General features: G+C 41.5%; 1 protein-coding gene across 1 annotated transcript; it reads right to left on the reverse strand.

The window, feature by feature from the left end:
• Window positions 1-98: 98 nt before the first annotated feature.
• On the reverse strand, window positions 99-7,840 carry LOC146713034 (uncharacterized). Its single transcript, XM_085452424.1, has 3 exons — window positions 7,642-7,840; window positions 1,825-2,154; window positions 99-1,586 (listed from the first exon to the last, which is right to left on the reverse strand). Exons 1-3 carry the CDS (start codon window positions 7,709-7,711, stop codon window positions 1,462-1,464), a joined length of 525 nt encoding a protein of 174 aa, XP_085308550.1. The 5' UTR covers window positions 7,712-7,840; the 3' UTR covers window positions 99-1,461.
• Between the last annotated feature and the right edge of the window lie 3,924 nt (window positions 7,841-11,764).

An 11,764-nucleotide genomic window follows, 5' to 3' on the forward strand; every position in this document is an offset into this window, starting at 1 on the left:
CACATTTAATGTCATTTGTTTACTCCGTTGTTTCACCATCATCACTGATGAAGTTACGAACAACTGCAGCCAGTGCTTAGAGCCACTAGACGGACGGATAGAAAATAGTAAAGCCTTTAATTTGCACACACGAGTCACGTTTGACATCAAATTGTTATCTAGAAAGAAGAGTTACATTAACGAGTTACTTACAGGAAAAGAATCAGAAACTGTGTAGTGTTTGTGATCCTGGCTGTCGACTGTTTTCTAAGCTACACTGGCATCACTCCTCCTTTGCTTTGAACTATTCACAGTTGCACACAGCGTAACTGTAAAACCACAGAGTCGAACTTCCTCTTAGGATGTTCTGCTCTAAATGCCGTCACTTTTTGTCTCTATGACAAACTAAAAATGACAAAAGGATCAGCTGACATGCGCGAGGTCAGTTTTTATGTTATAGCATGAAAATGTTTTAGTTTTTATTTAGTATTTTAGCGTCTTCTACTCCTTATGTAGTGTAGTAAAGTTTCCTGTACGCCGTGGGTTTGTCTTTGGTGTCTGGTCGTTCTGACATTTTAAGCTGAAAAGCTTCACAAAGGTCAGAGATTACAAATTCAATTCTCTGAGTAACTCATCCATATCATAACCTGCTATCATTTTCTATGGTAATGAATAAATAATAAAATAAGCTGCTATTGGGGAAAAAACATATTCCTTTACAGCTGACGACCTCATCAAAGGTGATTCATACGACACCAAAGTAAATAAACAATAAACAGGCTGATAAGTTCCAGAAAGTTCCAGTTTTTTTCACCATCTGGTACAGAAATGCATTAGAGAAAGCTCAGAGGTGCTGGTAAAGTTGCACTTCTCCTTCCTACACAGAGATATGTCAGACTGAATGTGCACTTAAACTACTTTACATGGACAGAAAGAGTTTAATGTGGCCCACGATGTAAAACCAGTTTGACATCTCTGACCCAGAGTCATTCACTAATATCAATGAACTGGTAAACAACATGCTGTCATTCAAACAGGGTTCACCTTCACCTTTAAGGTCAGTATTCATTCAGACCTGCCAGTGACAGTGATGGAAGAGCAACACTTTTAAATACATTAAATGGAAAGGCTTTATAATACGGTGGGTGGTTCCATGTCACTGTGATAGATCTGGATAGATGATGAACATTGAAGCTACACAATATTTTACCTTCATACAATAAAAGATTTCAGGTGTTAGAGGCCTTTGAAGTACAAATAGAGCAGGTGAAACTTGTCACTTATTATGTCCTAATATTTTTTTCCAGGATTTCTCTCAATTATAGCGATTCGGGTAAATGATGTAGTGATGTCATGTAGTGTGACCCAGGAATAAATTAAACATTTAGTTTTTAAACCAGTGTTGTTTTGTAAGTTTAGTGTTTTGTTAGTTTACACGTACTAAACCGTAGAGACATTTGAAACCTGCTGTTCATCAGGATGCTAGTTAAAATCCCGCTTCTGTCGTTCATGTTTTCTGTAGATCAAAAAACCAACAACAGCAGCAACAAGAAGAACAGCAGAAACACTCAGACCAACGATCAGTCCAACAGATCCTCCTGTCTGACCTGCAGGTGAGAAACACGTGTGAGGTGTCAGCTGTCAGGTAGGTGATGAGTGAAGAACAGAACAGAATCCATTTCCTCTTCAAACTGCTGTCAGACATTATCTACTGCACTCTGATCACATCACTCAGACCAGCTGCTTTCTACAAAGTCTCATCAACAACATCTTTAGAAACAAACATCAACAACCAGGAAGCAGCTTCACCTCTGATCACACACACACTCAACTCTACTCACTCACCTGAAACAGTCAGGCTGACGGTGTTGATGCTCTCCCATGATTTTGTCTCTTTGTTGAAAATATTACAACTGTATGATCCATCATCAGCAGTCGTCACATTCTTCAGAACCAGAGACGCGTCTCCATTATTCATCTTCCTGTCCTGCAGATCCACCCGGTTCTTAAAAAATGGATGTTGGCCATCTGGATCCAGCCGCTCATCCCGGAAAAAAAGCACATATTCTTCCAGGTCAGCTCTGTTCCACTTCATACCTTGGATGATTTTGCCTGCTGGAATTCGACATGGTAGAACTACGACCTGTCCAGGCTCAGCTGTGATGGTGTTCTGGGCTGAAACAGGAAACAACACAGAGCAGAGAGGTTAAAGGTCAAAGTACAACTGTTCACTTCTACATCAGCTAATCAGAGAGAGACCAGTGAACTCCGCTGAAACAGATAAGAGGAAAAACAACCCCCAAAAATTCTTGCACTTTATTTTAGAAGAAAGTTGCCAAACCTTTGAAGCTGTGAGTCAGATCAGACTCCTGTTATATACAAGCAGTTTTCAGTTTTCTCTTGGTAGTCTGGCTTCCTCCCACAGTCCAGAGACATGCAGTTAGTTGCATAATAAGTATTAAATGATAGATATTTTTAAGACACAGGAGAATCTGATGATCTGGCTCTTTGGGAAACAGGAAGAAATAAGTAGATGTGGGCAGCTGGGCGAAGTTTCAGTTCTCAGTGAAGAAGATCACTGCGGTAACGCTCACTAGAAAGCACAGAGGATGGACCTGATTTATTTGTGTGTATGGGGAAAAACAGAAAGGAGTGGGTATTGATAACATCACCTGTGGCTGCTGTGGAGGTGGAAGTAGAACAGAGGCCACTTGACCTTACAGTTGGGCACTAAGTGAAATTTTTCCAACCGACATTCGTCAATCCAATAAATGACAATTAGGGATGGGATGGGTATCCGGTGCCATTATGGCACCTGTTCTGACATAAACCGTAGTAACCAGACCAAAAAGCAGCGCACATTTCGGTGCTTTATTTCAGTGATTTTTTTTCCCCTGAGATGTCATACACTTTGGATTCTAGCCAATCATTTTACCTTTGCGAGCGTAGTAGGCGGGCCCAGGTACGTAGGCTCTTTTACGTATGTTCTTTTAGAGCAGAGCTACAGATTAAAAATGCCCAAAGCAAAGCGGTCAAATTCTGGCTGTACTTCACAGCAAAAGATGCAAACTCAGCAGCCTGCAACAAGTGCTTTAAGCTGGTACTGTGCAAAGAAGGCAACTCCTCGAATCTGATGAAACACCTGGTATAGCATTTTGTTAAAAGCCAAGAAATGCACCGTATTTGATAGCTTGCTGCGAGACCTCACACCGAGCACATTTACTGCGGGTGTGGTGCCTGTTATCGGACCCGGAGTTAGCAACATCCCCCAAAAACCCGAAGAGGAGAGGAGGAGAGTCCTGGCCCCTAGCCCTGCCAGTGTAGCAGAAATGATGACGGATGATGATGCAGCAGCAGCCGTTCTTCTCTGCGTGAGTAGCTTAATGTTGTTCGTGTGTAATTTACGTTGAGTAGGCTAACCACGTTATTACATTAATGCATGTAAGGTGAACTAGCAAACACCGTCGTAGTTACATGCAGCTGTATTCTTGTTTGATGACAGATACTCCCTTCACCCTGGCCAAAATGACCAAAGAAAAAGTGGAAAACAGCTAAACATGAGAGGTTTTTGGACAAAGTTTGTGTTTTTTCCATTGTTTAAGCACTGCTTCCAGCCAAGAGTGATACCATATATGCCCCATAGCTGCAGAAAAGGCTAACATTGTTATCTTTTTATAAAAAAACAGCTGAACACGAGAGGTTTTTGGACAAAGTTTGTGTTCTCCATTCTTTAACAGGGCTCGCGAAATTTCAAAATCCCTGGTAGCCCTTCGGGCAGGGACTCTTCAGTTTTTGGTAGCCCAAAATAAATTTAAGTAGCCCGAATAAAAAAGAGAGCAATTTTTTGATTGATGTTTTGTTTCCAGTTTTGTTTCCTTTACAATATTATTCATTAAAGTATAATATTGTAAAGGAAACAAAACATTAATCAAAAAATTGTTGAAAAACAAATTACAACATTGTATAAAAATGACAATCATCAACTCAAATACTTGGTTCTAATTGAACAGAAATTTCTATGAACTTGTAAGAACTGTGTAGAACATGAATCAGTCTGTGTCAGATCCTGAATTTGAAATTTCCGCTGAAGTCACGGGTAAGAGACAAGTGGAACCAAGATCGAGGCCATTTGCTTTTTGAAGTTTGCAAAGACTGCTAAATTTTGCCAGTGGTAGTTCACTCTTTGCAACATAGTAGCTGTTCTAAACAGATTTTTCAGGTTTATTTTTAGTATGTTATTTGCAATTGGTGTTTGTTCTGGGAAAGATATTGCAGACTGAGCAATAATGCATTTCTTGCATTTCTCATGGGTTCTAATGGGGGCCTTTCTTAAAATGACTGGTCCCAGTAACAAAGGCGCTTGTCCACTCAGAAATCGAAGGAAAACCAACAACACACCTGGCAGAACATTATGTTATTTACACGGGTGCACATAAGTGGTCCGCATGTGCGCATTCGCTGTCAAAATAAAAGACGCGCAGCAGATAAGAAGTTGCAACGCGCGTTTGCGTCCATATAAAAAGCACTGTTTTTGTCCGCTAGAGTGGGATTTTCACGGCACATTCTGCACCACATCTCTGTGCGTTCATCATTTGTTTGAAGCCAGCTCACCTCCTGCAACCACTTTTCCGAGAATACGTGCTTCTTTTGTGGTTCGGACTCCTTCTGACATTTCTTTGGAGGTAGAGGAACACCAAAGTAATTGCTTAAAGGAGCTTCTTCGACATCTTTAAGAGTTCTAAACAAATGTCTGTCCTCCTCCAGAAAATCTTATGTATGCAAACACGCGTTGCAACTTCTTATCTTGTGCTTGTTTTTTATTTTGACAGTGAATGCGCACCTGCGGACCACTTATGTGCAGCCCTGGTTATATAGCTCGTCATATTGCAGCCACAGAAATTCTTTTGTCCATGAAACCATAAAGCTGCACTTTCTTTTTGCCTTATAGTCTGATTTGTCATAACTTCTCCGTTTTGCGGTAAACTTTTCTTTGGCTGTCACTTCTTCACCCTGACCTGTCTTATTTGGCTCAGCAGAACTAAAACATAAATCCTGCTGCTTTTACACGCGCACTCACATAAGCTCAGCGATTCTCTGCGCGATCAACCTCTCACATGTTTAAGCTTGCTGCGGGAGATTTCACTTGTCATGTTTGCATAGTAAGCTAACGATTAATAAGACGATGTCAGAGGAATTGGTGCGCAAATTATCATCACTCACAGATCAGTGCTGTCGCTCTCTATACACAGTTCGCGCGATTGCAAAGTGAAAGCAAAAAAACAAGCGCAAATTCAAACGCGACTTCAATATGTCACATATTGACAGTGGCTCACCGATGCCAATGACATAATTACCCAGCTACATTTCTGAAAGAATGCAAAAGCATTGACATATATTTTTCCTTCCTACAATAGCCCGACGGGCAGGGGAGAGATAGATTTTGGTAGTCCGACTGGCAAAATCGCTAGCTCCAGGACGTCGGGCTACGATTTTGCGAGCCCTGTTTAAGCACAGGTTCGAGCACCGTTTAAGCACCAGCACCGTTTCAAAAGTACCGGTTTGGTACTGGTATCGGATAAAACCTAAACGATACCCATCCCTAATGACAATCCGGTCGTTAAGTGATGACGCGACGAATCCTACTTCCGGGTCTAAAGTAGTCTGCGTTTAATATGGCTTTTGTGTTGTTAACATAGAATAGAATAGAATAGAATACTTTTTATTTGTCAATTTCTTCAAATGTACTTGCCATACAAAGGAATTGAAATTACGTTTCACACTGTCCCATGCGTAGACATTGACAACAATAAGGTGCAGATGCACAACAAAAACAGCCCTAACAATAAGGTAATAAATAGTAATATATATATAAAATATAATAATATAAATAGTGCTAAAAGAAATACTAAAAATATATATATATAGCAGCAGGTGTGTGCAATAGCAATGCAAGTCAGGAATGTTTTCAGTTCTTGGTTCAGAGAGTGTTTCCTTGTTGGAGAGTGTGCGTGGGGGGGGGGGTAGAGTCCAATCTGTCTTCCTATACTTCTGCCAATCTGGTGATTCTGCTGGCTGGGAGCCGGGAGGGAAGAGAGTTCAGCAGTCTCACAGCCTGGTGGATGAAGCTGTTGGTGAGCCTGGTAGTGCGGGAGCGGAGACTTCTGTATCTCTTTCCAGAGGGCAGGAGGCTGAACAGACATGTTCAATGTTTTGTATTTTCTTCTATTTGATCTCAAAAAGCTCCTAAAACAGTCAGTGATCACTGTTGACCTCCCTCGGCTTTTATTACCGCTAATCATTTATTTAAGCTCAGTTTTTAAAACCTTAGGATGTAACTACAGCCCAGCCCATGCAGCAGTATATGAATGACTAACCTCGTATTGTGGATGGATTATCTCAGTTGTTCTCCTGGCTGAAGTTTGGTCCTTTTACAGCATCCTGCCATGCGATTACATTTGTTCCTGACCACCGAGAACACTCACGGTAACTTTTATCGAGTGGAAAAAAAGTTAGCTTGTTTATATTATGCTAACATAGCTGTGTCGCTAGCGGTCACGTAGCACATCATTATACACCAGCGAGCCAAACTTCAGTAACCCTACAAACGTCACTGCTGTTTAGTTTTCTGTCTTCATTTATGCTGGAAGTGATAGCAGAGCTGTACGTTTTAATTTGTTTCCAAAACCCCGCAGTCAGGACATGCTATATTGTATTTAGATAGAAGCTAGCGAGCTAACTCCCTGCTAACTTCTAACTCCGTTAAATGAAAGTTTAATTAGTTTAAACTAAAGTTTACTGATCGTTTGATATATGGACCTGCAGCGGAGTTTAGGCCCAGACACGGCTAGTGACGTCAGACTTAACGACCGGATAGGTGACTTTTTGATGGGCGGAGCAATGTGTTCATGCACAGACTGATTTGCCTTTTTAGAATTTATACGTTTTGTTTGGAGGGAATATTTTTACCTTCTTTTCTTGTTTGTTTCAGTATTAATATAGCTGCTTGTTGGATTATTCATTCATTTATTTGAGATGCGCCAAATCACACTAAAGACTTAACTTTACATCTGAGATTTTTTTTAAATGTTTGCTGGGTTTCCACAGAGGATATTTTACCTGGTAACTGGGACTGGACCTCCGTGCACAACAGTCTACCTGCCAGCTACACCACCTGACTCTGCTGAGCTCGCGAATAATGCTTCCTTCATTGTCTCCTTTAGCAGAGGAGAAACTGGGAGCATCCTTAATGAAATGAAAAGACAGGAAAATGCAGCCGCATGATTCCTGAAAAACAAACCACCAGATCAAAGTGCATCTTCGGGTTTTGTAGTTTCATCCACTTCTATATTAAAATTATTAATCAGTCTGATTCGCTGAGCTACTCCTTATCAAGTCTCCTGCACTTCCGTCCTTCGCCTCGTGACGTCTGTCATGGCGGGCAGGGTGAAGGGATTATGACAGGAGGCTTTCTGTTTGTTTGTGTCCTTTATGTGAACGAAACTCGGGCCTCAGAGGTTTCGCTGTGTCCTGAGGCAGCTTGTATGTTTCTATTTTATTTTATTTTTAAATACGTGACAGTTGTTTACAGTAAACAACAGGAATGTTCGCGTACTGCCGTTGTGGTGTAACAGAAGAGAAAGTGGAAGCTGGAGGAGAGCTCACCTTCAGCGAAAACCACGACAAAGAGGAAAAGCTGAGCCCAGCAGAGAGACGGGAGTGTTAGTGAAGCCATTCCCGGTACATCCCAAACACCAACACACTCTATGGATTCAATAATTCCACTTTAACAATGGAGGGAACCCGTAGACGCGACCACTGAGCGATGCTGTTGTTACGGAAATACGTGTATTTCCGGTGTTCCTGAGTGCGTGGTTTTTTTTTTTTGTTTTTGTTTTTTTTTTTGTATCTCTAAAAATGTTTATAAATGGAAATATTCTGCAGTCGAAATGTATATTTATAAAGGATTTATATGTAAAATAATCGGTAATGTCATATACGGTGGATCAGTGAGTGCGCATCCATATGCGCATGCGTTCACGTGCCTGGGCTGAGTGCTTCGTGTTATCATCATTTTATGCCACGCCTTTAAATTTCCCCTGGAACACAAAACGAAGCAGTGCGGGGGCTTTTATTTTGACAGGCTCCACCACGATTCCTGTTCTAGAGAATGTGTCGTGGAATTTTTATTTTTGGTTTTTCACAGTAAAACAAAAACCCAACAGGATATCTTCTGTGAGTTGACAGAAACTTTCTCTTCTTCCTTAATTTTAAACATTTATTTCTTACAATTTAAATCATGCTGACACATTTCTTTCATTTACCACAACAGAATTTCTTTATCATGTAGTAAAAAATTAAGAGGTATTGTTCAAATTGCTCTCTGTCTGGTTAACTTAGACCAAAACTTCTGGTCTCACCCCTGGCGTCGTTGCCCACCTCTCAATTTTAAGTGCATATAGACACTGAGGGCTATCAGGAGGGGCTATGTGCTTACCTGCTGCTCTCTGGCAGGTAGCTCCATGCCCTCCTGGGTTTTAAATGCACCTTAGAATACACATGCATCAACACTACATACGAGCGGGAGGAGGGAGGTTTGGAGTCTTCACACACCCCCGTTCTCTGTTGCCTGTTGGGGCGGGGGGGCTGGGAGGAGGAGTTGGCCATCCGACTGGGGTCTGGAGTGTGGGGCCTCCCTGCTGCTGCGGAGTCGGGGCGGTCTGCTTCTCTCCACCCCAGAGAAAAGGGTAACACTACCTGGGTCTGGGTGCAGTTTCCCCCTCCAGGGGCAAGGGTACCTAGACCCGGGGCTAGAGTATAGCTTTGTGACTCTGGCACAGCTGGCTGCCGGCGGAGCTCACGGGCACGTCACTGCAACCCCCCCTGGCTTCTGCTCCGCTGCTGAATGACCCCTCATCTGGGGCTCCCCTCAGCTCTTTCTGGGACAGTGGCGCGGCTGCCCCTCTGTTGTTCTTCCTTGGTCTCTTGTGTTCTGAGGGCCTCTGGATGTCTGGAGTTTGGATCTCCTCCATACCTGCTTCATGCCCTGGAGGACGGGGCTGTGGCCCCCCCACACCCTCTAGCAGATTATTGCATGAAGGAACCTTTTAAAAACAAGTGCGTCCATGCTCACAGGTGTACACACAGGTGCTCACACACACAAACTACACCCTTTTTGGCTCCTACCTCAAAGCACACTGTGCGCTGTCGATCTTACGTGCTGCACAATAATGTTTAATATTTAGTATTTACTGTTATATTCCCATATATCATTGTGATGTTGTTTATTATGTTGCTTTTTTTTTGCTTGGTTTCTCTTATTTCTTGCTCGACAGGTGATCCAGGTGATCGATATATGGATTTTTTGTCTGTTTGTTTTTGTTTTTGTCCTTTATCACCGTTCCTCTTCCTCGCTGTTTTTCTTTCCCTACCTCTCTTTCTTTCCCCCAGTCATGTCTGTCCCGTGTGTAGCAAGTGAAAATAAAATAGAATAAAATAAACAATAAAAGCAAAGGTGAATCAAATAGACCATTATGGCAAGGCTGGGATGGTCAATTTGGTAAAGTAAATCCATTGGGCATCTTTCTTCGCCTTTAGACAATAATTCTGATGGCAAAAGAGCCAAACGGGACAAAAAAAAAGAAACTGCTCTGTTTTCTTACACTAAAATATCTCAGGGATTAGTTAAAACATCTTTACACTGACAAAAAGAGGAGCTTGACTAGTCTGACCCACTTAAGTCCTTCTCTGTAGCCAATCCACAAATAGTTGAAACATATAAACTGCCTATTTTAAAACACCAAATATCCCCTAAACTATCATCCTAAAACACTTTAATATCATTTTAAGTCATCTTACTACATCATCCTCAAAGACATATGGCATGCAAGTAGCTAAAGAGAGTCAGTGTCACTGTCACTGGAGAGGAACGTGTTTCCATGATCGCATCTGGTTTTACAGTATTATAGTATCAAAGTCTTTTTCTAGACAAAGTATTCCCAGCAGGTTATTTCAGTGTACAGTATAAGGTAAACTGTCTTCCACACGGCACATTACAATGTCACGAAACTAATATTAAATTCATCGAGTCTGCTGTTTTCCAGCTTTTACTCTTTATCGCGTCGACTGCAGATCAGTGACAAGTAGCGTACAGAACGGAGCTGGGCAAGTGGCTCCTCCTACTTTGCGCGCTCCCGTGAATGGGGAAACAATTTTTGACGGGGGTAACTACTTTGGCACAACACCGGAAACCCGATCGGTACCCCGCATGCGCGAAAGGTTTCTACTTCCGGTCGTAGCGTTTTACGATAGTTATGAGTCAGAGTATCTGTTAAGGGTACGGAAGCGTATGAGCTGCCACCCAGGCAAAGGAAAAATACAAGTATATCACGTTATAATGTGAAAAGTTTATTGTTCTAACAAGATACTTTTCCTGTCTGTACAATATACTTTTCACGTTTGAACAACATAATATCACGTTATTACAATATACATAATTATCATGTTCGTACAATATAAATATCATATTGTACGAACGTGATCATATATTGTGCAAACGTAAAAAAAATACCATTACAATAAAAAATTTTATTGTAAGAACGTAAAACGTGTTGCATTCGGAAACCCAAATCCATGGTAGTTGTGGAGAGCTCACGCTCTTCAGAACTGGCACTTAACTTTGAATGCCCTGCTTTCAACATGGACACAAACACTGATAGCCCGCTTCTGAGATTTCTTCGGAATCGTGGTGTACCTGAGGACTGTCTCTTACGAATGCTACAAGTCTAATCAGGCACGACGTAGACAGAGACATGACAAAGTAGCTGAGGACAATCCGTGATTCTCATGCCAGCGATTGTCTGAAAGGTGGGCTACAGAGAGAGACAATAATAGTAAGACTAACAGCATTAATAATATATACATATGACTGAATTCTTGCTTCTAATGACAGTTTGATCCCAGAGGACATGTTTATAGGAAAAGATACGTTTTCATAGGCTGAATTTATCATAAGTATTTTATGACTCTGAAAAATGAAATCCTTCTGTTTGGTTCTGATGACTGAGAGAACACTATAATTCACATTTTAAATTAAAATAAATAAATAACAGGCTGGGGATCCTAATTCAGGGGCACTGCCATCGGGCGAGAGACGAGGTACCCAGCGAGTCACAGGGCAAAGAGACCGTTCACACTTAGTGATTCAGGCTGTGGGAGGAACCCACACAGGCCCTGACCAGATGGAGGACTCAAACCCAGGACCTTTGTGATATTTATTTAATTTTAAAAATGGTCTTCAGTTAACTGTTCCTGATATGAAGACATGAAAATGCAATTAGGTCCATATGTTTTTGTAAAATGTCTCTGTACAGCACCACAGTGGATTTTAATACAGCAACACTGTGATGCAGGTCAGACTTTCAGCTTTGATACAGTTCTCTGTTCTCAGGGGGGATGAAGCAACTGAACGACTGACTGGCAGCAGTTTCATTAAAACTGTTTTGTTTTTCTGATGACGTCTCTGAGGGCCTTACATTTAAAATTACAGTCAAACTTTATAAAATGCCTGCACTTCACTTACACTTTGATTGTTTGACTGAAATCTTACTTTGGTGGTGAGCAGAGGCGAAACTACAACAACTGCAACTTATTTTATCAATATTATTTAGTTATAGCTGACTCGTGTATGTGAACAAGTGTCTGTTTACATAAACTCAGAAAAGAGTTACAGCTCAAACATGGCCGTCGTCGCTGCGCTCCTGTAACTAAAAATGACACACCTGATGAT

Source organism: Copadichromis virginalis, linkage group LG3, assembly GCF_057382275.1.
Source record: "Copadichromis virginalis isolate Kocher_CV1m ecotype Utaka linkage group LG3, C_Virginalis_male_GT1.1, whole genome shotgun sequence".
NCBI lineage: Eukaryota > Metazoa > Chordata > Actinopteri > Cichliformes > Cichlidae > Copadichromis > Copadichromis virginalis.

Bases quoted from the DNA above. Each gene is read 5' to 3' on its own strand.
- LOC146713034 (XM_085452424.1), bottom strand. From the start codon at position 7,711: ATGGCTTCACTAACACTCCCGTCTCTCTGCTGGGCTCAGCTTTTCCTC. The intron at 2,155-7,641 runs GTGAGCTCTCCT...TTCCTGTTTCAG, and splicing joins TGTCGTGGTTTTCGCTGAAG to CCCAGAACACCATCACAGCT. The intron at 1,587-1,824 runs GTGAGTGAGTAG...TCTCACCTGCAG, and splicing joins CGTCAGCCTGACTGTTTCAG to GTCAGACAGGAGGATCTGTT.